Source organism: Drosophila serrata, unplaced genomic scaffold (genome assembly GCF_035046125.1).
Source record: "Drosophila serrata isolate PLE 108 unplaced genomic scaffold, ASM3504612v1 contig_334, whole genome shotgun sequence".
Lineage (NCBI taxonomy): Eukaryota > Metazoa > Arthropoda > Insecta > Diptera > Drosophilidae > Drosophila > Drosophila serrata.
Window position 1 is genome coordinate 1,347,710 of NW_028257232.1, and position 27,973 is coordinate 1,375,682.

A 27,973-nucleotide genomic window follows, 5' to 3' on the forward strand; every position below is an offset into this window, starting at 1 on the left:
TATTTCAGTGTTATATTAATTTAAAAGGCTATATTCAATTAATGTAGTTGAAAATAATCTTATCTAACACCTCAGGGTATAAAAATTTTGTCAGAAGCTTGCATCGCAGGTAGAGAAGTCATATTCGGCCTTAAAAAGTATATATATTCTTGATCAGCATCAGATATAGCCATATTCGTTTGGCCCTCTGTCCGTTTCTACGCAAATTACTCCCTCAGTTTTAAAGCAATCTGAATGAAATTTTGCAAAAGGTCATATTTTTATATTTATTAGCTTATATATCGGAACGGGCCAGATCGGAGGTCTATATTATATAGCTGACATAGCATTGATCGGAAAATGGTGGAAAAACATGTTACATTTGACATTGATTCATTTGGTTTTCAATATATTTTTATATTAACTGAGATATGAATAACTTAAATAATTCATATCATATGTACAAATATTTAATATAATATATATTTTGCTTAATTTTCTTTTTATTTGATCAAAATTGACGATTTTTAAAAATCCAACTGCAAAAGTATACAATTTGGCTGCATTTGTTCAGTGACAATTACTTTGATGTGTAAAAAAGCTTCCCAACCTTTATAAGACGTTTAGAACTGTATTATTTGAATGCAAAATGTATTCTTTAACTCATTTCAATGGGAATATACTTAAAAAAACGATTAAAAAGGAAGAAAACAAATTTAATATTAGCCTTAGTTTTCTTCCCTTCATCCCACTGTGCCATGCCAACAGCTGTTTAGTATGTTTCGCACCTTGCCGAATTTTTTGTGGTATTTTTGCTCCTCTGAACCAACGGTCACACTTCGTGCAAAAATAAACAACAAAAATATTTAGTTTGCAGCTAGCAAGTAAAAATTAGCCGAAAAAATATTAAAAAAATGAGCTTAAAACGTAAACTGTGACAAGTGAAGAAGAGTGAACGCTGCGGAACCATTTGGTGCTATGTAAATGTAAGTAAACACGTGTTTTCCATCATTATTCTTTAGCATTTACAAACAATAACAAAAAGGGCGGTCGGCCAATTGGCGTTTTAACAAATGTTTAATAAATTAGGTTACGCGGCAGTTTTGGGGTCGGGGAAGGTGGTCAGAGGCCATAAATAATGTTATTAATAAGCGCGCAAGGGGTTCTGCTTGCTGGGGAATGAATATATTTGTTGCTTTTTGGGGGGTCATTCCATCGCGTGGGCGACGACGAGTTGCACATTGTAAGGGTTCCAGTTATTTCCCCCTCCCCCCGCGGTCCCGTTACTGGTCATTATCGAATTATTATTTTTTCTGTTGAGCAGTCATATGTGGGTACCACATTTGTTAATGTTTTAAGAAGCTAATTAACAAGGCAAGATCATTGGGATAAATAGGGTGTCTCATATTAAAGGGCTTGGAAAGCCGGCTGGAAGTATTTCTTCCCGTTTGATCTGGAACATGAAGCATGTGTTCTGGAATTGATTTAATTTCAAATCGATTAGTCGATTTATACTCGATGGTTGCTTATCGAAAGCTTTGATTGTTTTAAAGTTCAGTTGGTATATTATCGAAATTTTAGACAATAATGGCTAGGTACCATTAAAGCCGTACTTAAACCTATTATAATGATATTAAAAATGTAATGAGTTTGTATGAAATGCGAGCAAATATCTGCTGAAGTAAAGATCTTACTGATCTGTTCTCTAATTTAAGAGTTGGAAATTGGGAACGGTATCGAAAATGTCTATTCCTCATTTTGTTTAATTCCTCTTTGAAAAACAAACAGTTGCATTTAATGAACCAATTTAAGAGTGCCTATCAAGGCGGCATCAGAGACCCGTGAAATAAAAAAAATAATGTAAGAAAGAAAAGCTATAGGAAAGCAATAGAAAAGCAGTCAAAGGAAATTGAGATAGAGGCAAAGAAGGAGGTGCCTGGCTCCGGGCACCGGGCAATTTGGCGTAAATCTCGCTTGATCTTGGGAAAATAAGTAAATAGAAAAAAGCACCTAAAATCAAACATTAATGAATCTTTTCGGCGGCGGAGCGCTCAGGGCTTAAATTAAACCAAGCAAGCAATCGCGCCAAATCGAAACACGCAGCTACGAGAAGGGAGGCAGCGCACAAAAGCCAGCCTGAAAAGCTGAAGAAAAGAGCGCAGCCGGAAAAGCCAGACTTTAAGCCATCGCATAAATTGGCCTGGGCTGTGGAGCCGAAGATTTCATTGTTGGCCTGGGCCATTGCTTATTATGGCCAAGGCATCGGATCTAGGCCTTCATTAAATGGCCAAAAGCAGCAGCTTTGCCATGCAGAGAGAGCAAATATTTGGGAACAAGGGTATTTATTTTAAATTTAGCTTAAAACTTATTGAAATTATGGATGTAATCCTACTAAATGTTCCCAAAATACTTACAATCTTACAGTTGAGATATTTCATGAACTACAAGATTTTATATGAATATTTTGTATTTAGAAGAACGATTTAGAACGATCTTTATCAGAATTTGTTAGCTGAAGTTCCCAAGTCCTTGGTTTTTTACCATTTTAAGCTTGTGAATAAAATTCTTAATATTCTTTGTACTAATTTTTCCCCTCAGTGTAAAAATGAGCCTTAGTTCAACTTTGGTCCGCGAAGCTAGTGCGTGAGATATGCATTATTTATCTAGCGAAATTTTTCTCATTGCTGCGGCGACTTGTTGCAGGAGACTGCAGCAGCAGCCGCAGCAGCATCAGCATCAGAAGACTTCCTGGTTGTTTTTGCTGCAGCCAGCTGCGGTGAAATTCCAAAAATGATACGAATAGTTTGTTTCTGTCGGGAGAGATAGCGAGAAATATGTGGGACAACCCGAGGAGGTGATCATCCTTACCCTGCTCCTCCGATTACGGGTTACGGGTTACGGGTTACGGGTTGCAGGTTGCAACCTGCACGTGCCTCGCCAGGGGTGGAGTTGGCTGATTGAACGATTGAAAGATCATCACCCGGAGTACAGAGAGAGAGCCGAGAACGATCTCTGCCGGAATAATAATAATGATGATGATGAGGTGCAAATTGGCGCTGCCATGAAATTGCAAATCAACTTTTCTGACTCCCGATTGCACTTCATTCTAAATTGTTTGCTCAACCCAGCAGCAGCAGCAGCGGCAGCCAAGGCTTCTCATTCCTCCTCCTTCTCACAACAAAAATTGCAAATCGAATTTGCCAATTTGCTGGGATGGAGCTGCTCTGGAGCTCCTCTTCAGGTTGATTTGTTTCTGTGGTTGCCACACAATTTGCCAGTCCGCCCTTTAACAAGCATTTAGCCTTAGCCTTAGCCGGGCTCGTGACCCATTCCCTTACAGAACTGCTCACCAACGCCAATAATATGCTGGCAAGTTTATGACCCAGCCTCGAAATTGAAGTGGAAATCGGTTAGCAGTGGTTTACCTTTTCGATTTGTTTTTATCGCTCCACGCGGTGCGGTCGAGGCAGAGGTAAGCGCCCTGCATTTACATTTACATATTTCTGCCTGCATTTGAACTCTGATCTTGGCCACGGAAATGTGATCCCCTTTGGCAATGGGACGGATTCCTCTACGGGAGCAGCTGTGTGTATGTTCCCTCTAGGCGGAAATACTTCCCCTGTGACAAACGAATAACAATAATTAAGGGTTTTTTTTTGCTTTTGCTTTAATTAACACTAGTGAACTTGGGCAGAGAATTGATTAAGAAAGAGCTGAAATAAAAGATACTCTATCTATGTATACAATATAAGACATATCGTTCAAAGAAAGACTTTAAATTATACCATTTATTATCATTAATCAGAAAGATCTTTATTTTGTACTTAATTTATAGTCACAAGCTCTTGACAACACTTTTTCTCTCAACTTCTTCAAGTATTTTCATATAATGATCCTGAAACATTATTGATAAGCTCTTGTTTACACTTTTTCTTGGAACCTATCACAATTTGCAATCAAATAAGAACTTCCGGTCCACTCAGCGAATGTGTGTTTTTTTATGAATGAAAAGCTTGTCTCATCCAGCTTCGGTTTCCCCTTTTTCCCAATCCCTCATCAGTCTCGTTGTCGATCGTCACGCTCATTGCCAATTAGTGCAATCAACTGGGTGAGTTATGAAGCTGGAGAAGATCGAGGGATAGGAGGAGGATGCTGCTCCCTCCTATATGAAGATTGAGTTTACTCCAGACCTTAGCATTGCACAATTGCCAGGGAAATCTTACAAAGTTCACAGCTTCAAATGACTAATTAAAGGGGTCTCCCTTATGCCAAGAGCAGTTAACACAAACTGTGAATAACAAATAGAATAAATATTAAGAGATTATTTACTGCGATTAAATATAGTAAATAATTTCCCAAAATCCTGATTAATAAAACCTTACTTACTACCAATATTTTCATCTTGCTGGTTTTCCTCTTACCCAAAAAAATCCCCTTCTTTTGCGATTAAACAACATAATTAAAATGCCAAGTTATTGCAAAAGTCGAATGTAAATTTAATCAAGTATCAGGATTTAGCTTGTTCGATTTATAGCGATGCCCCCTGCCAACCTCCGCCTCCACTTCCACTTCGAGAGAAGCTTGATCTAACAACTTGCAGTCAATTCCAAATACATTTGCAATTTGTCAAATTTTGGTAGCCAAAGAGTGCCAAAGATAAATTAATTTCGGCATCGATTTGATCGCTTGTCTCTGGCCGTTTTGTGGGGAAACTTCGTTGGCCAGGAGGTGGCCGAGGGGCGGCGGCTGTGGCTAAGACCATGTTAGCCACAAGCCAACATGGCTTGGCTCATTGTAAATGTGCTTTAATGACCACCGGTCAGCAAATCTCATTTTTTGTCGAGGGGACCGCATGCGGTTTCACACACATAAGCACGCGGAGAAATTACGCATCAAAGTTGGTAAATTTTAAAATTATTATAAGAAAATGTATCAATAGGTGTTTCTATGATTTAAGATTAAATTTCTTGAGTTTCGGGAACTTCTTTTATTGGTTTTAGACTCAAAGTTGCCTTTAAAAGCATCGTAGCATCTTACAAAACCAGATCTTATTTCATTGAGTTATAAAACCCTTTTGATATATCAAATTTCTTCCCGTGTAAAGAGTAAACGGTGAGCAAGAGAAAGAGGACGAGGTGTAATGCTGGCTTGCCAAAGATTTCTGTAAGCCCCACCGTCCGCCCTCCCATATTACCATCTCGCTGGCCAAAAATAATGACCACTGTCCACATGGTGCAAAATTAGACATATTTCCTCCTTACTTCGGGGTGTTAGCTCTGCCTCCCCCTCCACGCCGCCCAGCTCTTCATCTTGGCACTCACCTTTTGCATTTTCAACACCGAAAAGTTTTACATTCGGATTTTCCGCAACTGCTGAGAAAAATGACATTACAAATTGTGGGACATTTGTCTAATTAAATCCCTCTGCTCTGCCTGCTCCAATAACGAGGGCTTAGATTACAATCTCACAGCGGTGCGTAATGGCTTTTAGTGCTTATTTCTTCCTCCGATGAAGTTGGCCAAAAAACTGGTCAAGTGGGGTTGCAATTTTGGGGAAAATGTTTGAGGACACAGGAAGTGACAAGAGTGATTAGGGATATGTGGTAAAGGTATTGCATTGATGTCCCAGTTTCTGGTTAACAGGAAATGTGATAGAATCTCTTCTAAAGTATATATGATATATTATTATATTATAAATTCTATATTAGAGGTTAGGAAATACCTGAGGGGTCTGTCTGTTAATGTCAAGTTTTCTGTTTCTGTTTTTTTAAGATATACGATTTCTTTAAATGTCAGTCTGTCATGAGTTAGTCAAACGCTAATTGCTGTCTGTCTGCCTTGAGGCATAAATCTTGTCGGGGCTTTAAGCATGATTTTAATGTATTAAATACCAATTATTTAGTATTTAGTAGTATTTAGATAATCATAGAAGTTGAATTAATCTTTAGCAAACCCTTAAACTTGGAACTAACTGTAGTTTAAAGAAGTTCAAAAATGTGTTTTAAATGTTAAAAGGTTTTTGACTTGGAGCAGGATTTTCATTTATGAAATATAGATATTTTTAGGTTCCTTAAAATATTAGCTTTCATACGGTATAGGTTTTAATTAACTTTAACCTTCAATTAGGCCTTAACCAGAACCTACGAAAATGAGCGGTTTTTGTACGGTTTAAAATATAACTGAATGTAGACCAAGGGTTCTATGATTTTTTAAATAATGTTGATTAAATATGATATTATTATAAAATTAATAACTTCAGAACTCCAGAACTTAAACAAATAACCTTAAAATAAAACTTCCAAAGGTTCTCTTCTGCAATGTTTATTTTTTAAAAGCATGTAATAGTTAAGATATAAAAATATCTTAGATTAAACTTTCATATTTCAAATTTAACAGATTCTATTAAGTTTTAACAACAACTGAAACCCAGAACATATTTCAATATTTCAAAAGTTCTTTAACCCTCACTCCAACTATTAATTTCCCCTAAAAAATACCCTTTTTATGTTACTTTTGTTATTTATCGAGCAAAGATAGGGGCGATTTCCCAATGCATTTATTTGTTATTTGTACATAAACCGCTGCTGGCCACTGAACACTGACCAATTAGAGGAGCCAAGGCGATGCAACCCCAACCGACAGAGTGACCACAAGCCACACTCATACACACGATGACTGAGAGACAGTGGACCTGCATCTAATGAAATTAAACTTAAATCGAATACACTCCACTCAATTCCTATCAGACTCAACTACTCGAGGTAAGCTCTCACTCAACTGATAAGAACACGTGTTGCTTCAGCCGCCGTCCCGTTCGCACCAGGTTGCTCAGAGAGGGACAGAGAGGGAGAGAGGCTCCAAGAGAGAGTGAGAGACTTGGAGCTCTCTCTCTATAAAGCTGGGGATCTGAGCGAGACTCTACGAGGGGTCCAATTAGGTTGCCGGCATCAAGCATGCGCTCCCTTTCTGCCCAACGCAGGCTCAAATGGAAACTGTCCCAAAGGCACTGGCGCTGGCGCTGCTCTTTTATTCTCAGGGCACAGTGGGATAAGTTGCTTGAAAAGTGGGAATTTAATAATATGCTGCATATTATAATATTTAGTGTTCGAGCTTTGAAAAGAAAAAACAATGCAATATCAACATTTTCAATTCGTATATTTTGAACGGAAAATATATGTATTAAAAAACATTTTTAAATAAATTAAAGAGTCACATTGTAGGTATTAAAATTATTTTAAAACTTATGTTAAATTCATCTGCTGAATCAATTCCTCTGCCCACTGTGAACCTTGTGGCTTTGCCCGTCTATTCGCCATTCCACTTACACTTCCACTTCGACTGGAAACCGACTTGGAGCTCAGTTGCTTTTTGAGACTCATTCCGGTTTGGTAGGCGAACGAAGTTGAGCGCGTCTCGTCATCCCGCGGAAATTCCAGTGCACTCGCAATTGTCCCTCTTAAAGGAAATCCCTTAACAAAAAGTGGAGACAACCCAAATATTATTAATCTTTCAAAGCAGAAAGAGTTGCAAAAAAAATTATTAAAAATAACATTTGCCGACGGCTAAGTAGAAGTCTAGTGAGCACAGTGAAAAATAACAATTCCAAAGGAAAATCCCTCTATATATTCCTATAGATTTAAACAATCCAAAAAGTGCAGTGAGAAATTAAAGATCTATGTAAGTTTTGGTTATATTAATCCCATAAAAACACATAAGATATATCGTTGATATGACAGTGGAGTTAAGATTACAGAAGATTCTAGAAAATATTACCCTCAGGTTCTTTTTAAGGATCACAAAGAAAACCCTATAAAATATCTTATAGAACCTCCGTTCCTGAGCTTTAATTTGGAATTGAAACTCGAGTCTCTGTTAATAATACTGTTCTATTACCTCGCCTAGAATTGTTTGAAAATTGTTGATCATTATTGCAAAATACGAAATTCTGCAAAATATAAGACCTGTACATTTTCATTATGTTCATCACATAACTCCTCGGGAAAGTCAGAACCTCAAATCCCTGACTATTCCAGAGACAAACCCTTTGTAAACCCAATGAAAGTGAGTGGAATCTATCTCTGGCGTCCATTCGTTTGTCCAGATTCGAATTCCCCGACTTTACACTCGTGACAGTCACCAAAATAAAATGATCTCTTATCTCGCAACGCCCGAAGATCGTTAATATTTATGGGATGCTGCCCGAGGATCGAATCGGATGGGATCGTATAGGATGGGATGGGATGGGAGCTGCTAGAAGAAGCTGATAAGCCGGCGACGCTGATTATTCAGCAATATGCATCAGAGATCTATATTGTGTGTACTGTTCCATTCAGAGATAGAGATAGAGATGGAGAGAGAGAGAGAGAGAGAGAGGCAGTAAGTGTAAGTGAGCGAACGCTTATCTTAGTTTTTCCGCCGGGTTTTCCCCGCCTTTTCCTCGGAAAATTAATAACTTTTGTGAGAACAACTGGCAGCGAACAGGCGCACAGCGGAATCATGTTCGAGTGATTAAATTAATTAATGATATAGACACACTGCGCAATAGTGTCCACGCCAAAGGAGAAGGTCTTCGGATCTGCCGGCGATCCTGCGGTGAGCCCAACGCCACGTGATGCGGATCTCTTGGCCAAAAAGAGCCAGAGTCTGGCTCTGACTGCGGCTGAAGCTGAAGCTGCAGAGGCGAGCAGATCGTTGTCTTAACTTGTCCTACACGATGTCTTATACGTGTAGCAACAATTTATTTCGCCGGCCAATGGATCGATCTGCGATCTGCGATTTGCGATCCTCGATCCTCTATCCTCCACTTCCACTGCAATCGATGATCATGGTCTGTGCTGGAGTCAGTCTTCTGTGGCTTTGCAATCCCTGGCGATCAATCAAGACCCGGCTGGATGATCAATATTAGCCGGTCTAAAAATAATTGTGGCTTGGCCCATCTTCATAGATGGTAGAGGAAAAACGTAACTAAAACTTTTAAGCTAATAGATGAAAGGAGGAATGAATAAAAATATTGTTTTATAATAGATTTCTATTTCCAAAGAATAGTAATCAAAAATAACCCCAAATTGCTAATTTACATAAACTAAACTTCAGGAAATTCTCTTGGAATATTTTGGGAATATTACAATTGACTAGTAATAATTTTAAAGCTGAAAGCTGATTACAATATTTTGGTTTCCCAGAAATCTAATCTAATCAAAACATTGATTATTCTCCTATATAAACATATAGCTAAATATATGTATATACTATAAGGCGTGAGTCAGTCCCCCTTCTCATTTGGCTTTGCCTTTTGTGGTTTGTTAAATGTTTACGACTTGTGTAATTAGTTTTTCCTTCGAAGATCTTTTTTATGACAGCCGACACAGACTCCGAAGATGTAGTACAAGTTTTAGATGTGCCAACACCAAACTCTCTCTCTATCTCCCTGTTACAAAAGGCTAAAAAAATAACTAAAAAGCTGCCATTAAAAATTGGAGTAACTGTTTTTCCAACTAATATCTGTGTCCAAAGCGCTAATTGAAGGCACTCGAGGGGCTGCTTCTTCCGCTCAGCCAAGGGTCAAGGGTTAAAGTTCTTTTAGTTTTCAGTTTTCTGTGTGATTTCGGGGTTTTCCCTCCCTGAGTCTCAGCTGACAACTGACGACAAGTGCCTGTACACCTCTTTCGAGTAAACTGTCAAAGGCGGCTTGTTTACAGCCTTCACTCGGATGCCGATGCCGATGTCGATGCTGAATTAATTAAACTAATTTGAACTCCAAGTCGAACTGCAAAACCCATAACCCCTTTTGGCAGCTGCCAGATGCCTGGTGAGTGCAGCTCAATTTGTACCTTTTGCGTTTCGAAATTGGTCAGTGTAACCCGAGGACAATGACTTGGGGGCAAGGGACCTCGACTCCTTGGACCGGCATCCTTGTCTGCTGGTCGGTCTCTTGGTCGCTTGGTCACTCGTCACGCAGGTCCTTGCAAGAAAAGGACATAATTGCTGCAATAGATTCTCGACAGGAAGTTGAAAGGTTGCACCAACAAAAAGGGGGAATGTCTTTAGAAGAGATTTTATCACTTGAAGAAAAGTATCTATATTTTTAGGAAGGAATTTAAATGTGAGAAAAGCATGTGAAGGTATTTTTACTGCTGTAGTTCCCTAGAAATATATATTTAAATGATCTTAGTAAACTCATACTTTATTTTTATATATATTTATATTCTCTTGGGTGAATTTACAATTTCCACTAATCTAACTAAGCCAGACTTGTCCATCATTTGGTGAACATTTTAATTTCCTCCTTGGTCCTTGGTCCAGGGGTCAGAGATTTTCTAAAGCTTCAGTAACCAGCAGCGCCTCCCCTTTTGGGATATTTTGTGTCTATTGATTGGAATATTCATTGAATAGTTTTTAAGCTGATTTATACGCTATAGTGCTACAGTGTGTGTGTGTGTGTACTGTCGATTTAATAAATATTTAATTTCAACTCTGGCTACGTCTGCTGATGGCTCCTAAATCCACACATAAAAGATTCAATCAACTGAGGGGCAGGAGCAGCTAGCAGTCTCCATCCATGAAGATGATGATGATGATGTTATTGTTGTTGCCATCGCCTGCATTCAGGGATTAATAATTCCCGGGCAGGAGGCAGGCATCGAGGTAAATCCCCGAGAGAGCTCCCGAGACATCGTAATTTGCAAAATGCGCAATCGCTTCCTATAAATCATGCCGGAAAATAAAAGAGACACACACACACACTGTCCAGGGGCAGCGTTGAAAGAAAGAATATCTATTCAGATCAGAAATATATATATATATATTTCACCTGGCCGTATCACAAAGGCTGCTGCCTGCTCGTTTCTTTCAAAATCCTTTTGAAAAGGAAACCAAGCCGAACGTCAACTGCTATCAATCTCGGTTGAAATGGAGCTGCGTCCGTTTGGGGCCATTAGATGCTCCCTCCTGGCTCCATACCAGGAGGCAAAGACCCTACTATCCTCCTATCCGACCATCCAATCCCAGGCAATCCCAGCCAGGCTCCGCGCAGTCATCGCAGTTGCTCCAAGTTGCTCCGCTCAAAGGAAAGCGCCCGTCGCAATAGATCGCACATTGCAGATAGAGGCGTGCCTGCCACTCCACAGAATTGAGGCTGAGCAGGGCTATACTGATAGTTGAATACCCTAGAAAGTGCTATTACATGGGGAATAATTAAAAAATAATTATATTTATCAATTAAATTAAATAAATAGGGAGAAAGGAAACCCATTCAGAGGCAGTTTTAGTGAAGGAATTTATCTTACCGATTTAAAGCGTTCACAAGATAATACTTTTACTTACCGCTTATTAAATCTATTATCAATCTAAATCTCTTTATCAATGATTTAAACACAAATTTAAATAATTTATTTTTATTAAAAGTCAAAAGATACCCGTTCTAAAAAAGGGTTATACCCCAGGGTAATGCCAAACAATGCACTACAATTTCTGGCCACAAAGGATGAACGCATCGCGTACGCCGGTCAGGGGGAGGAAATAAAAGAAACTGAAAAGACTCGGAGACTGGGAGACTGGAAGGCTGGAAGGCTGGAAGGCTGCAAGACTGGAACTCTGCAAAAAGAGAAGAATCCACAGAGTTGGAGCTGCGAGAGTCGCAAGTTGCAAAGTCGCACATTCGGCGGAGCGCCTTCAGCAGTTGTTATAAATTATAGTGCCGCATGCGGAATGAATGCCCAAGATCAAACCGGTGGTGCTACATACATCCACATATATATACATGACTATATAGTGTATATATGTATTCCAAGCGAAGGGGGAGGGCCGATTGGGCGGCTGGCTGGGCGGCTATAAAAACAAACCTCCGCCCCCGCACGTAGTCAGTTATTTTTTTGTGGTTGTTACTGGTGCCTCTCTCTGTCTCTGTCCCTGTGTTGTTGCCTGTTGCTGCAAAATATTTAGCAGTGTACCGCTATAAAATTTGGTATTCCAAGACATGCCGCCACAATGGTGCAGTGCACTGAGAAAAAAATAAGATACTTTATTGAAAGGTATTAAATATATTAGCTTTGGTCATAGCGTGTTCTTACAAGTTGTAATTTTTAAAAGCTTAAATCCATATTAAGTTGGGATAAAGAAAAAGGGGATTTCTTCTATACTCCAATTCATATTATTAGCGAATCCATATATAATCCAATCCATATAAAAGCTACGGAAGAGTATATCATATTACAGTCGAAATATCTGCTAGTATTTGACCTCCATGATCTCAATGTAAAAATAAAGCCGCAAGAATCAAGTGCTACAAAGAAAATGTAAATATTTAATTAGTATACCAAAATTAAAGTATATTTTTATTAATTTATTATTATTATATTATTTTATATGTTAGCCATTGTTCAAGATCTTGTAGGATATATTTGTTGTAGGATATATTGTTGTTTTAAGATTATATAATTCTGAATGACCTTAAAAGAAATCTTTATATTTGCATACCAATTATTAAAACCATTAGTATAGATATTTAAAGTTCTCCCTTGAAACTCCACAAAGTAGATCATATATTTATAACCTTGCAAGGTATTATAATTCTAGTCAGAAGCTTAAAACGCTGTGAAGGAGTCATTTCCGACCCTATAAATCATATATATTCTTGATCAGCATCAACAGGCGAATCGATCTAGCCATTTGGTAAAAACGAAATTTTAATTTTATTTTTTCCAAAATTTTATAATTTTAAAATTGTCAAATATGTATAAAATTTTGAATTTTTTTACTTTTTAAACGCATATGCAGATTTGTTAACCTTATAAAAACTAGCATGGGACAGCTTTCCGATTTAAAATTAATGCATTTTTGGCCTAGTTATGATATTTGAAAAACAGTGATTTTCACAAAATATTGATTTATAAAAATATTGATCTATAGTTCCTATAAGGGACACTTTTTATGTGATAATTGGTGAAGGAGTCATTTCCGACCCTATAAACCCTATATATTCTTGATAAGCACGAACAGCCGAGTCGATCTAGCTATGTCCGGAAGAAATTTATTTTTTTCAAAATTTTTATAACTTTTTTAGGCCAAATTTTACATTAATAAAGGTTTTAAAATTTGACAAAAATTGAAATTTGTAAACTTTTAAAACTGAATATGCAGATTTGTTAACCCAAATAAAACTAGCACAGCTGTCCGAATTAAAATTAATGCATTTTTGGATTATTTATGTGTTTTTTAAAATTGATTTCTTGAATAAATTGTCATATAAAAATATAAGAAATGTATGCTCCAAGAATGGTATAATATTTTAGTCAGAAGCTTGAAACGCAAAGAAGGAACCTATTCGGCCCTATTCTTGATCAGCATTGACAGGTTAATCAATCTGGCTATGTCCGACAAAAATTTAATTTTTTTTTTCAAAATTTTTTATATTTTAGAAATGTTATATTGGGTAAAATTGGGGTAAATAATATTGGGTAAAATTTAAACTAAGTATGCAGATTTATTAATCTAATAAAAACTAACATAGGACTGTTTTCCGAATTAAAATTAATCGTCGTTTGGCTTCGCTATGAGGTTTTTAAAATTTTGATTTGTTGAAAAAATTGTTATATTAAAATTGCAATACTTTATAGCTTTAAATCGATTTCGGATTCTGTACTATAATTCAATTGCATACTACAGGCATCCCGAAGATATTTTCCTTTCTGGTTTGGATTGTATTGTATTATTTACTTACTACAATGAATTTTGATTGTAGCTTTATAGCACCCTTTATCTTCTCCATTAATTATCCATTGTAAAATATTTTATAACAAAGTGGCATAAAATGCTTTTTAAATACAAAAAATTATGAATACTTTATAATGTTTTTCATAATGGGTCTGAAATTGCCTTGTTTACCTATTAAAATATGGTAAAAATTTACCTAGACAGATCTTTCAAGAGCAACTCCTTGTCAAAATCTAGTATATATTTTTTCTCAGTGTATTTCTGCGGTGCAGTGCAGCAGTTGGTCTGCCATTACCATTACCACGTTGTATGGCATGTTGTAAATGCCAGTCGACTGCTGTGGATTTTTGTCGTTCCTCGCTGCTGCTGCTGCTGCAGTTGTTGTGTGTCTTGGAGTCTCTGTTTTCTCTGTTTTGGCCATAAAAAAGAACCGAAATGAGCCCACGGAAAACATGTCCAATTGCACTAGCAAATATTCTACGCTGGCGGCTCATCAGACAAGGGAAAAACAAAACGCAACTGGAGTAGACAATCCTTGTTAGGAATTTTGCAGGATTACTTGGCCAGATTCTTTACTTTGGGCTCAGCGATTGCTTAATTGGTAATTAGTAAAAGTGTAAAATGAAATTAGCTTTGGTTTTTAATGCTTTCAACGTTTTGAGAGTCTTAAAAATATTACTTTTCTTTATCACTTTTTTTTTAATGCGACTCTAGAAGTTAATAAACCTATAACTTTGTAAATTCCTCTCTCACGATAACGTTTCGAAATTCAAATAATTATATTATTTATCAGCAAGTGGCTAAATAATTTAAGAATTTTAGGTAGTATAAAAGGAATATTTTATAAAATCCCTGTCACCTCTTCTCATAGACACTCGTCGTTGCAGTAATTTTCTGCGAAACTGCACAGTAAATCAAGGCAACTGATTCGGTTGGCTAAAAGCGCATAAAGGCCCATAAAAGTCAAACGGGTTTAACTTAGTTAGTGTGTAGATCCGAGATTCAGACTTTGGTTTTCGGTTTTGGCTAATGCAAACCGACTCGTAAGGGGCATATATTTGACGAGGACAAACAAAGTGCCGCCGTTGTCAGCCGTCCAGCAGCAACATCTACATGCAACTTTCGGGGGAGAGGGGAAAGTGTGTGTACTGTGTGTGTGCTATGCTAATTACTGGACAAGACGACGACGACAGACCCCAGCCACAGCCACAGTCACAGTCACAACCAACTCAATGTGAACAAAAGGCGCAAACGTTTACGCACACTCCGCGGTTCCGAGTCCGAGTCGCAGTCGCATTTGCATTTGCATAAGCAGCCATAAAAATAAAATAAGGGAAAAACAACAGTAGGAGCAGCAGCTGGTTGGCTGGGAATGGGTTGGATAAGAAGGAGGAGGAGTGTTTTCCACAAAAATACAGTACAGAGACAGCGGCAACTTAGCAGATACTACACGACAGCAACAAACGGCAGAGGCAACTGCCACGGCAGGCAGCCCACAAAAGACGATCCTAACTTAGTAATGGGACAAGAGACTTAGTGAGAATTTAACCAACTTTGGGCTTCTTTGCGCTGTGTGAAAATGGATTTCCTTTTTGGTCAGTTAGAGAGTCGAGGCTCTGGGAAATTGTGCAATGAAAATGGCACTAAATAGGTGATTTATCCTGTGAATTCAAATCACTTGGGGAGTGTTGTACAACGAGAGATTATTCTATAGGTTTATTATTAATTTCCTGAAGATTCTTCTCTTTTGGATATTAATTCCCTAAATTACATGCAAATTAAACCCATTAAAGAAGTGAAAAGCAGGAATTACTGGGAAGAATATTGAATTTGGAGTGCTATTATTACTCTCCAGCTCTTCTATAAATCCCCTAATTTATATAATGGAATTTGGATAATCCCTTTTAAGTTGCTAATTGAATGCAAAGATGTGTTACATTCTGAGAGCTTAAATTATATTTTATTTTGTATAAATTAACTGATTTATGCTGAATATTAAAATCATTTACTGCTGGATAGTATCTTAGATTTGATAAGTAGTGTCTTATCCTGAGATATTACTCTGATAGTATCTAATGTTTTTCTATTTATTATGCTATTTTTGCAACATGTAGTGCATTAATTACTTAGCTAATTCTTTTATTTCGCTATAAATTTTATAATTTATTCAGTTTTTAAAAGTTTTTCACAAAACCTAGAAAGGAATAACGTGTAATTTGCATTGATTTGAACTTTTCATACTACGTTTGACGTTTAGCATTTCAGAACCATGCAGGGTATTATAATTTCGGTCAGAAGACTACAAAAAGTGAAGGAGTCATTTCCGACCCTATAAACCTTATATATTCTTGATCAGCACGAACAGCCTAATCGATCTAGCTATATCCGGGTGAAATTAATTTTTTTTAATATTTTTATAATTTTTTTAGCTAAAATTTTACATTAGTAAAATTTTAAAAATTTGACAAAAATTGAAATTCAAAAAATGTTTAAACTGAATATGCAGATTTGTTAGCCCTATAAAAACTAGCACAGAACAGCTTTCCGAAATAAAATTAATGCATTTTTGGCGTAGTTATGATCTATTGAAACTGAAAAAGTATTCAAACTTTGCTTATTCGAAGTAAACATTCTCATATTTGCTTTGAACTTTGTATTAACATTGGGGAACATGAAAAACTATTTATAAATTCTTCAAATAGAGATATATCGATGATGTTTCCCATATATTTTTATAGCTCTCAATACCTGACACTCCTTGCCATAACTATAATTGAATGATCAACTCTGGCATAGTTATTTCCCTGTCCCTGCATTTCTAATTGAATGACGGCGATGACAGTACGCGTATAATGAACCTATCATCATTAATCATTATCTGGAATGGAATTATAGATTTCCAATTGAATTGCCCGACGAAGTGAAGACATTGAACCACGGGGAGCACGACCAACAGCAATTCTAATTAGAGCTATTCAGCAATTCTCAGTCAATAGACTTTGGCCAAGCTAGTTTCCATACAAGTATTGGCATCTTCCGCGATATATAAGAGAGGAAGAAAGGCAAAAAAAACCTACAGACACGACGAAAAACATGGCCAGAAATGTCAACTTCAATTCGGTCGGTCTTTTGGCGGATTTTTTGGCATCCCAGAAAGTTGTAGTTTGCCAGAGAGGAACACGAGGCCCGGCTTCCACTTCAATGTAAACTTTCGTTTTTTTTGCTTCCTTGGTGACCATTCCTTGGGGGAGAGCTCTTGAATCGGAAGGTAGCCCCCAGCCCGGCCTCACGATATTTGCGTGCCAAACCGAAATTGTGTGGAAGTCAATTGGCAGTCACGTTTGGGCCAAAAAAGCAAAAACCTGGTCTTGGTCCTAATCCTGGACCAGGGCCAAAGCAACGAAAAACCACTGCAGCTGGGCCAAATTAAATTGTCAGTGTGCCCCGCAGATCCTCCAGCCTTTATAAAGTTATCTTTCGATTAACAAACGATTGAAATTAATTTTCCACCAATATTTCCGCATGCTGGCCATGAAATGTGTGTGTGGGTGTGTGTGTGTGGAAAACAATGACAACTGCAACGGCAGCAACAATTGCTGCAACAGCAGCAGCGACAAAGGAAAAATCACGAACCCGGAAGAAGGCCTTCCACTGAAGCCTCAGATTTTGACCAGATTCAAGTCGCTTTGATTCCTCCCCCTAGGTCTCGTTTTGTGGTACCTCGTATTGGCCAAATAAGAAGGGGTATATTGGTTAGGATAATATTTCTGCGATTGGGATATTTGAAATTTGAAGAACTTATGGAATGCTAATTAAAGAGCAACAGTTATTCAACTAAAAAACCCACTTTGAAAGGGACTTAAACTAGAATAATCCCCTGAAAGCCTTGCTCTTCTACCTAATGATCACGATTTTGTAATTTTCTAAACCTATTACGAGGTAAATCAAGGTCTTATACCTCACCCACTGACTCCTGCTGTCACATGTTGCTCTGCTGACGCTGCTCTACCGCCTGCAATTTCTTCATTCTGGCCCGGAATTTCAGCCAAACTGGTTTTTAGCCTTAGTCGTATTTTGGCTTAAAAATTTGTTTCGCGCTTTTGTTGACATTTGTGTCGTGTAAAGAAGGGCTGGCAAAGAATCTTACAGACACAAGGAGAACTCTTGGTGTTGATTACCCAGAGAAGAATCCAAAGGAATAGAAGCTCTTTTAGTTGTGTTTGCTGTCAGTGGCAACTGCAACTGCAACTGCTGCTCGTCAAAATTGCCATCAATCATTGTGGCCAAGAATGCCCGGGCCAGTAGACAAATGGAACCTGTTTTTGGCCCCGGCAATATCAGTGTTAAATCTACAAGATCATTTTCCCCCCGGGCATGCAACCCATAATTTGTGATTGTTATAAGTCTGAACCGTAACGAGTTGTTCTCCGTACTGCAGTACTTATATATCTTTGGATATATATCTAGACTTGGCTGGTCAGGCGTAATAGACTCGTCGCCCGCCTAATGAATTGAAACGTTTTCTGGACGGCCTTGTTTGCCGCGTTCCTTTACTGACGCTGATGCTGCCTGCCATCGATCACGCGGTCACTGGGATTGAGAAGCTTGGCTTTTGAGGACTCCTCCTCGTTGGTATTCAGGTTTTTCAGTTTCCTCAGTTTCCTCAGTATCAAGTGGAGGGAATCTCTGAACCGGGCACGAAGTACTGACTGGCAAGACCGCCCGCTCAGCCAAGAGTCAACAGAACTCTTTCTGTTTTTTTTTTTTTTTTGTCTTTTGATTAGGAATCAGTTTTTTTGGGGGAAAACTCGGTCATCCTGCCTCACCTACATAGATCGTTTCGGGGCATAGCCTCCTGCTTTCTTTGCAGTTTCAGCTAGAGTTGAGGATGCACAGCAAAAATAGTCTGAAGACTTTAACTATTAATCAATAATTAATATGCTGATTATTGTAAAATTAACTTGTTTCAAAATAGAGATAGTTAAAATGCTTTAAAGGGTCACATTTGAAGTATATTTCCATAGTTTTATTTCCAGGAAAAGAAATCCCTTTCTCTCACTGTGACCATCCATCCTTCCTTCCTTTGGGCTTCGAGTGCAGCGCGCGCCTATCGCCAACTGTCATCATTTTCAAATTATTTCTCGTTGAATATCTAATCAAGATTCATGCATGATCGCGGCTAAATTGCTTCCAGGCAAAAAAGACGACGACGGAGCTGGAGCTGGAGCTGGAGCCAAATCTAAATCCAAAGACCTGGCATAACAATTGCTATCCTAGCTGGGTCCTCCTGCTCCTACTCCTACTCCTGCTCCAGCATCCCAAGCTGGGCAAGATTTTCACGTTCTGCTTGCTGTTTGATTTTTCCCCTCACAATCCATTGTTTTCCCCGACTTAATAGTGTTGTTCCTGACTGGGATTCTTTTCTGGCTTTTGTTTGTAATGCTCAGTTTCTGGCTGCTTTTATTTTTTGGAAGGCAGACAACGATTTCTGCATCGAAAATTAGCCCTGACAATTGTTTTTCGAGACAGTTTCTCCGCTGCTGCCTCTGTTGCTGCTGTCCATGTAATCGTTTATGTTTATGAGGGGCTCTTACGCTCAGACTTGAACTTTAGCTTGTCTTTATTTCGCTTAATTGAAACTAGACAGCATCCGTAGGTAAATAATTCAATTACACACGCTGACTCAGCTCGCATATTGCAACTGCACTCGAAAACAGGGTGCTACTCCTCCTGCCCGACACTCACCATTATTATTATTATTAAATTCTATTAAATTTGCTGTTCATTTGGTGGTTAATTCGCTGTCGCCGCCACTTAATGGTTATTAACTTTCGTGTGACATCTGTGACTTCAAGTGTTTGCCTCAATTGCCCAGCGCCACCATATGAGGGTAGTGGGTATCACTCCGTAAATTGATGACCCCTTTGGATGGCCTTCTAATTGTTTTATTAGATTTTCACAGAGCACAAAGCACGAGTCGCCAGTTGGGTTCCCCCTTCTGGGAAACGCCTCTGCTTGGAGCAACAAATTGTGTCAATTGTGTCTATGGAGAGCTAAAAGCTAGTTCTTTGATGCTCCATTAGGGGGTTACGTGTTTCTTCATTTCTATATCCTTCCGGGATATTTTAATTTTACTCAAAAGCTTCAAAAGCAGTGAAGGAACCATTTCCGACCCCATAAGTCATATATATTCTTGATCAGAATTAAAAAACGAATCGATCTAGCTTTCTTAGGGAGAACAAAATATTTTTAAATTTTTTTCTAATTTTTTATGGAGTTTTTCACATGGTTAATATTGTCAAAAATTGGCAAAAAATTAAAAATTGTTTAGCTTTATACTGAGTATGCAGATTTATTATTCTGGTAAAATCTAGCATAGAAACGCTTTCCAAAATGAAATTAATGCATTTTTGGCCTTGTTATGATATTTCAAAAACTGCCGTTTTCACAAAAAATGATCATATAAACAAATATTGATCTGCAGTTCCTATAATATATGTGTTTTTATGTAATAACAGGTGAAGTAGTAATTTCCGACCCTATAAATCATATATATTCTTGATCAGAATCAAATTCCAAGTCGAGTTGAGTTATTTAAAAATATAGATTCAAAGAATTTGAATATTTTAGGCTTAGTTATAATCCTTTTCCGATACGATCCCATAAAAATTTCTAATTAGTTTATGAATATATCAGAAAACACAGCAGCACCAATAAATAATAAGAAGCGTAACGCTTAAACTACATACATATTCAGCGTCACCAGTTCAGATTATATTTTTTCGAACTCCCAATGAAGAAAAGTTCTCTCCGTGTGCGAACCAATTTCAGGGCATCCATTGTGAGTTAACTCTGTTGGATTAAACTGAAACAGGGAATCGAATCAGCCTCCGGGGCTCCAGGTTTTGACATTTTTATTTTGCGGGCTGAATGAAATTTACGAGTCAGCCAGCGGAGGAGGAGGAGGGATCAGAATCGAGGTGTAAACATATTTCTTGGACCGTACGGCGGCTGACTGCATGAAATTATTATCAAACATGCAAATCTGCTGCGGTTGGTTGCTGCGGTTGCGGCCATCGTAAATTGATTTTTATGCCGCTGCTTCTGTGCTGGCCAAGGAGGCGATGCAGTAGACATATCCCAGCTCCCATTCGATTCTAACTCATTCCGTGTCTCTCGTTTTTTGCAGTTGCCTGCTACTTGGCTTGCCCAAGACAATCTACGCGTAATTGAAATCGAAACCCTTGGAAGGAAGCGACGACAGCCAGGATGGTGCTCGTGCTGAACGGAGTGCTGCAGGACGACTGCCCCATGAACACCAACAGCCTGTTCCTGCAGCATCCCGTCTACAGAGACTACGCCCAGCAGCTGCACTCCATTCAGGCCAAGTCGGTGGGTCCGGTGGGTCTGCTCTACGTGGGCCAGCGGGAATGGGCCGCCTCCGCCCCGCACGACAAGCACGTCAACATCATTGGCGCCGACGATGCCACCACCTGTATTATCGTCGTGGTCCGGCATTCCGGTAAGGTTTCCCATTTCCCATTTCCCATAAATTTGGCTCATTTGGCTAATTAACCTTTGGTTTGGTTCTCTTCACGCGACAGGATCAGGCGCCGTGGCTCTGGCCCACTTTGATGGCAGCGGCGTGGACGAGGCTGTGGGCACCATGGTAACAAGGGTCCAGGAACTGGCCGTGGGCTATCCAGAGGGTCGCATCGAGTTGCAGTTGATTGGTGGCTATCGGGATGTGAATAACTACGGCGAGGAGGTCTTCTTCAGCATCATGCGTGAGTTGAGAAGGGATTTGGAAAGGATTAGGGCGGGAAATATAATATATAATATAACCCTCTGTTTTTGGCTTCACAGAATCATTCCACAACCACCATCTCGAGATCGATCTGACGCAGGCTTGCGTGGGTGATCTAAACACCATGATGCGCGGCGAAATCAACTGCCCCATTATCTATGGTGTGGGCGTGAATATCAAGACTGGGGAGATCTTTCCGGCCACTTTCCCGGACCGAGGACCCGATCGGGAGCTGCGTGATGCACGCATTTTCATGGGAGCGCAATCGGTGAGTGCGGAAGAGCCTTCGTTTCCTCATGGGAAACATCAAACTAATGCTGTTTATGACATTTTCAGGTCCTGGATGTGTATGACTCCTCTCTGGGCATGCTGCGTATTGGACCCTTCAATTATGATCCGTTGCGTGGCGCCGATCTGTGGCTCTCCCAAACGGATGAGTTTCTGCTGCAGCACCTGTCCTCCAGTCCCGATGTCGAGCCGCCACATTTCGCGCCCCAGGTGTGTGTGCGTGTGAATCCCCCGCTGGCAGATAGGGTGGAGAGGATACTCAGCAACCTGTTACATTTGGTTTGTTCTGTTTTTTTCAGACGCGTGCCACCATCAAGTTCATCCAGGAGAACCAGTTCCCCGCCGTCACCGTCTTCAGGGACAATCGGCCGCGCTATTTCCGGCGGGACGACGCCACGGGGTGCTGGGTGCTGGTTAGATATTAAAGCTTAATTTTAGTGTTTTAGTTGTTACGCAAAACTGTTGAAACAGATCGCAGATGCATGTGTTAATTGTCGTCCGCCGTCAAATGCTGCTTCTGTGCGCTTGCCTTTGTTTCAGTGTTAATCGTTGAGTTGATGGCATTCGTCTTTAATTGTGTAATTTTGTAATTTGTAATTTGTAATTGTAATTGTCGTTGATATTGATATATATTCGGATTATTCTGTGCTGTATTTATCGCCCGAGTAGCCTTTAGCTTTAGCAATTGCGATCTAATCTCTCTTTGAAATTCAAATTCAATTAGATTCAAAATTAAGTTCCGACGCTGGAGACGGTGAGCCTTATAGATGGATCTGAACGGGGACGGGAAAACGCGGAAGAGCGAACTAAATAACAAAACGAGTAACGAATAAAGCCTAATCTCCAATATTTAAAGAAATTGATTGATTCTTAGCTAAATATATACAATAGATGCGCATAGATCCGTGTAAACGAAACAATTTCGAATGCAATCATTTTAGCTGTTAACTGTAAGCTGTAAACTGTAATCAAATGTGTAAGAAAAATATATAAAAATGGCTTGGCTATAAACATACACAAACAAATGCTCATAAATTGTTTTTTGTTTAAATTTAAACTATTCATTAATTAATGGGAAATAAAAGTGGGTGGCTAGAGATCGGTTAATTGAGCTTCATAACATTAAATTTAATAATTCATTAAATTTATTAAAAACTAACGCCGCGGTCAGTTAAACAGAATTCTTTTCATTACAAAATTACGTAAAGTTTTCAAATTTCGCGCCCTAGATGAGGTCCGGCAGCCCCACCATCGTGAGCTACTCATGAGCCACTAAGTGTGACCAGATGCCTTCGAGGGAAAAATCCGTAATTTTATTGGTCGTTGTCCAACACTTGCGTTACTTTGAAAATTCGTGCCAAATATTAAGTATTTTTAAATTCTTATACTTTATAAAAAATCATGCATACATTCGGAAAATTGTTCCAGTCCAAATCGATAGTTTTCAAATAGTGTGGGAGCCGAGGACACAATACCAAAGTATCGATAAAATATGGCCTCGGAGCAACTATCGGAAATATCGGAAAGTAACACACAGTGCTGCGTCCCTGGAAATCAGCTGATTGCTGTATAACAACGAACAATAACAAGTCTCAAAATTTATTAATTCTTCTATCCTTGCGCACCATACACAGCAGGCCCAGTAAGACCCACAATTAATTGGTCTACAAAATTCAGCAAGTGGTCTTTTAAGGCAGAAAATAACAACAAAAGCAGCAACAGGAGGCAACAACAGCGCTGACCACATAAATCTACGGAAAACGTCACCTAGCAATGCGATTACTCCGCTAATCTCGGCGAGATGCGCGGAATTGAGGGCAAAGTGGTGGTACTGGGCTCGCGAGGTGAGTACAGAAAACCCTGGCCATTCATTAAATGCCTCTGTGCCTTTCATTTATATTAAATGCCAGCGATCCGCATAATGCAAGTAATTCTTATTGCTGCAATTGATAAGAGTCACAGAGAGAGAGAGAGCCGATAAGTCACAGCCTTGAACTGGTCATAGGGGGGAAGTCCCACAAATGGAATTTAAAATCTGCAAGCTTCCTGCAAATGAGTAACCGAAAGGCTTTAATGTGGGAGAGCTCCTGCCCCTTAGTCTGGTTTGGATTTGTGTTATCTCTACGATGCATTCCATGGCTTGAGCTAGACAGGTGGCACTGCCTACAGGGAACATTTATAGGAACATATGTACAGGAGGAAGCTACAGAATAATAGAGATGATGTGTCATTTATTGTGATTCCTTTAGAGATTAGTTTTTTCTATTCAAATCTTTTTATCTGAATCTGTTTAAATGATGTGTTTATATCTGACAAAGATTTCCACGATTTTCTTATTAATTTGGATTCTATTGATTAACTTATCTTTTCATATTAAAAATGAACAGATTAAGCTGAAAGACTATAGTATTTAAGGTTCCATTAAGTGTTATCAGGTTCAATAACTAAATTGGGGTCACACAACAATGTCTTAGAATACATTTCTAATATTTAAACGTTTCAAAAATCATTTTCTGAGTTTAATTTCGACTTATATTGCTAATAACTTACTAAAAATATATGTTATATATATATAAGTCTTCAATTTGACATATATTCAATTAGTTTTCTGCTTCTAATTCCCCCTAAGCAGTCTCTACTGTCTCTGTTTTTAGCAAAATTTCACAAACTCTGACTCCTATCGGCTGTTGCATTTGTAATGTCAATATTTAAATTGTTTCCCCAAGGTCAACGTTTACCTAACACACCTATGTATGTACATTATTGTGGATATAGACACTCACACCGAATAAGCCATACATATTCAAGTGGATGAGCTTAATTTTCGCCACAAAGGAATCCACAGATTGATAAGTTGTTACTTTTTCCGGAGGCACAGACATATAATTGCATATAATCTGTTCCTTCCAAGATGATTCAGAGCACATATAACACTCTGTGGATATCTGAGAAGTAAGGGGCTTTTCCGAGCCGCAAAACAAAGACTTTTGCAGTTGGTATTCCGCGATTTCCTTATCAGTGTTTACCACCTTTACTCGACTAGTGCGTCTCCAATTTTGTTTGTTTGTTGTTTCATTTATTTTCCATTTATTTATTTAGCCATGATTAATCAGTGGTCAATTAATGCGTGCGCTGTGGCGCGTTCGCTGTAAAAAAGCTGATAAGTTGTGAGGGATTATAAACAAATAGTGAGCCAACGTGCATGAAGTCAGTCCAATTTTTCATGTTTATCAAACTGTTATTAAGCTCAATTGAATATTATAATTCAATTAAATAAATATATATGATAAAACAATATTTATTTTCCCATTTGCAGGTGTGGGTAAAACCCGTCTGGTCATCCGGTATATAAAGAATACCCTACACCGCAGCGAAAGCGAAGTGCCAACGATAGCCGTGTCCTTTTTCACGTGCAACATCATCCTGGAGGAGGTCAAAATTAAATTGCAAGTGCGTATGCCCCAAACACATGTACAATATCACTGCAACCAACTACTCGTTGGGAAACGGGTGAAAGAGGCGCCAACGCAAATGGAATTGCCTCGTAAAAAAGCCGAAGCCAAAGCCAAAGCCAAAGGAATTTGCCTCCGCTCCGGCACGCCCCTCTTCCACTAATCCTATTTGCCAGCTTGGCTGCCGGAACGCTAATCTGGGTTTATTCTGCCACTGGCAGTGCCACGGGGTCCTTTATTTGTCCTGTCCTGTCCTGTCCGGTCGGGTTGGGTCCGCTCCTCCCCACTGTTTCGGTCACTTTATTTGTTTTTTATTTTGCAATTTCTGCGTCCACTGCACTTTGTGTGTTATTTGTTTATTTTTGTGCTTTTTTAGCACGCCTTTCCCTCTTTTTTATAGTTTATTGATAAGCTGAGCGCGAGCAGCAGCAGCAGCAGCAGATTCCCCTCGCGATGATAGGGTTACAGCCACCCCTTTGGCCCTGTCTGCCTTATTTTCTCTTGGATGATTGCGCTTTTTTATACGCAGACCAACATACATAAAATAATGGCTTTTACAATAACTAGATGTGGGTGTACTTGGGCGAACTAGGTTTTACTCTAACCCAGGTGTGCGGGAATATATATAGAGTCGAGTTTTGAGGGGTTTTGTATTTAAAAATCATGTTCCTAAAGAAACTTTTCAAGTTATTTGACTTAAAAATGAACCTTAAACTTACAAAAGTCTAAAAGATTATGAAATCTTTCTCATTGAGACCTAACTTCTTATTTATTAAGCAAATTTCTGCTACATCTATCTACTAAAACCTATAATTTAAAAAAAAAATCATTTTCTTCTTCAATTTTAAACTTGAATGCATTTAAAATGGTTTAAGAAGCATGTCCCATCAATCCCAGTGTGTCAGAGTCAACAGACCAGCAGAAGCACCCGTCTGTGGTGTCTGTGGACAATAAGTATGAATACATAATGGGGATATAGTTGGCAGATTTTGTTTGTTTGTTTCGCATATCGCATAGATTCAAAGCTCTTTGTCCCCGTGTCTCTCTGCTTCGATTAAGTTTCGCCAATGAACATGTCGTTGCCCCAAAAATGTTTATTATCGAGCGCATAAAGAAGAGAAAAGTCCCTTCCCCAGACCTGAAGTGCAGATCCCACATCCAATATGATTGTTATTGCTGTGGGAAAGCGCGGCCATAAAGAGCACAATTGCGGAATAAGCGCTGAATGGCTCAATTAAAGTTCAAGTGGCGAACGAACTCTAACCACAGGGCACAGGGATACATTTATGTAGAGGAAAAGTTAGTCAGAAATACTTTTAACACTTGTTTTCCGCTCTTGCAGATCTGGGATACGGCTGGCCAGGAACGATATAGGGCCGTGGCGCCCATGTATTATAGGAATGCCAATGCTGCCATTCTGGTCTTCGATCTGACGCAGTACAAGACCTTCACGGAGATCAAGTCATGGATCCAGGAGCTGCATCGCAACGTACAGGATCCCATGATACTGACACTGGTGGGGAATAAGATGGATATGCAGTCACAGCGAGCAGTGTCCCGTGAGGAGGCCTTCGTCTTTGCCACCTCCATTGGGGCGACATATTTTGAGACTTCCACCGAAACGGATCAGGGCCTGCAACAGGTCTTCATATCAACGGCTCAGGGATTGGTTCGACTGGCAGATGAGGGCAAGAGCCCGTCGCTGCGCTCCTTCGAGTCCACCGATTCGCTGGCCTACACCAACACCAATACTGCCTTTAGTCACACGGTGGCTGCCTTGGCCAGAAGTCCCGGAAATGCGGCCTTCCGGCTGCCCTATGTGGACATTGGCTTGACGGTGGAGGGCGAAGACGTGAAGACCAATGGCGTGGGCAGGCTGGAGACGGCGCCGTGGAGCATCGAGCATATTGCGCTTGGAGAGGTGGAGCGGCCCAGCTGGTGCTGCTACTAACTAAGCCACTCTCCTCCTATGATCCCTAGGATCCATTTCTGTGAATGAACCAATGTGATGTCAAGAAACAGAACCAGACTTTAGTTCGAATACAGGCCGAACGAGGCCCACCCAGCATTGTTTAAGCAATCCCAAAACAGAACCCAACGTTAGAAAAGCAAAGACCAAAAGCATTCGCCACAAAAAAAAGCAAGATCACAAGCTTGGCTTGAAGCTATGTATTAATACACTCAATAGGCTATAAAGATCCACGATCCACGTACCACTATCCCCTGAATTTACTGACAAGGCACTGGGACTAACCGCTTCATTGTAATCTTAACTCTAGATCCTAAGCGAGAAAAGCAATTGCCGCGTGCATATTATGACTTTAAGCCCCCATTTGACTTACCAATCATAAGATTAACACCCTTTTAACATACACACAACATCAACAACAGGGAGCAACACAAACACAAGTACACTCATCCACAAAGAGCATTCGAGCATCATCAGCAACACCAATTCATGTACAAAGCATTTTATACAGCATGCATATACTTATATAAATATAAATGTAATAACGTAATGTATTTCGGGTGCTTTGTCATTTTTTTCGGGTGTATTTGCTTGCCACGCCCCCAGTGGGGGGGCTAACGGCAGTTGCAAGTGCATTAACTTGGCCATTAACGCGGCAACTTAACGTGTAATTGGAATTTAATGCCCTCATAACAAAGCCAAGGGTTACAATTGTATTGGCTTCGCCAGCTCTCCTAATGCTTTGGCATTAAGTTCGCCCCCCAGAAGC

The 27,973-nt window shown here is 39.3% G+C and overlaps 2 protein-coding genes and 1 long non-coding RNA gene across 6 annotated transcripts; 2 read left to right on the forward strand and 1 right to left on the reverse strand.

Annotated features, from left to right (window-relative positions):
* The first annotated feature begins 776 nt into the window (after nt 1–776).
* Ntan1 (N-terminal amidohydrolase 1) lies at nt 777–22,808 on the forward strand. 4 transcript variants are annotated; one of them, XM_020945611.2, is made up of 7 exons: nt 777–965; nt 20,878–21,210; nt 21,293–21,475; nt 21,555–21,763; nt 21,832–21,993; nt 22,083–22,196; nt 22,508–22,808. In XM_020945611.2, exons 2-7 carry the CDS (start codon nt 20,958–20,960, stop codon nt 22,517–22,519), a joined length of 933 nt encoding a protein of 310 aa, XP_020801270.1. In that variant the 5' UTR covers nt 777–965; nt 20,878–20,957; the 3' UTR covers nt 22,520–22,808. The 4 variants fall into 4 exon arrangements, with proteins under 4 accessions (XP_020801270.1, XP_086693913.1, XP_086693914.1 ...); XM_086837788.1 differs by lacking the exon at nt 777–965 and adding an exon at nt 7,321–7,655; XM_086837790.1 differs by lacking the exon at nt 777–965 and adding an exon at nt 9,707–9,786.
* LOC147642903 (uncharacterized) lies at nt 11,344–12,258 on the reverse strand. Its single transcript, XR_015272811.1, has 2 exons — nt 12,047–12,258; nt 11,344–11,976 (listed from the first exon to the last, which is right to left on the reverse strand). It is a non-coding gene; the product is annotated as an uncharacterized LOC147642903 (long non-coding RNA).
* Nucleotides 22,809–23,304: 496 nt separating the features above from the next.
* Nucleotides 23,305–27,758, forward strand: RabX1 (RAS oncogene family member RabX1). The gene is made up of 3 exons (XM_020945621.2): nt 23,305–23,627; nt 25,100–25,233; nt 26,578–27,758. The coding sequence occupies exons 1-3, from the start codon at nt 23,585–23,587 to the stop codon at nt 27,184–27,186; spliced, it is 786 nt and encodes a 261-aa protein (XP_020801280.1). The 5' UTR covers nt 23,305–23,584; the 3' UTR covers nt 27,187–27,758.
* Nucleotides 27,759–27,973: the final 215 nt, after the last annotated feature.

Bases quoted from the DNA above. Each gene is read 5' to 3' on its own strand.
- Ntan1 (XM_020945611.2), top strand. From the start codon at position 20,958: ATGGTGCTCGTGCTGAACGGAGTGCTGCAGGACGACTGCCCCATGAAC. The intron at 21,211-21,292 runs GTAAGGTTTCCC...TTCACGCGACAG, and splicing joins CGTCGTGGTCCGGCATTCCG to GATCAGGCGCCGTGGCTCTG. The intron at 21,764-21,831 runs GTGAGTGCGGAA...TGACATTTTCAG, and splicing joins TTTTCATGGGAGCGCAATCG to GTCCTGGATGTGTATGACTC.
- RabX1 (XM_020945621.2), top strand. From the start codon at position 23,585: ATGCGCGGAATTGAGGGCAAAGTGGTGGTACTGGGCTCGCGAG. The intron at 23,628-25,099 runs GTGAGTACAGAA...TCCCATTTGCAG, and splicing joins GGTGGTACTGGGCTCGCGAG to GTGTGGGTAAAACCCGTCTG. The intron at 25,234-26,577 runs GTGCGTATGCCC...CCGCTCTTGCAG, and splicing joins AGGTCAAAATTAAATTGCAA to ATCTGGGATACGGCTGGCCA.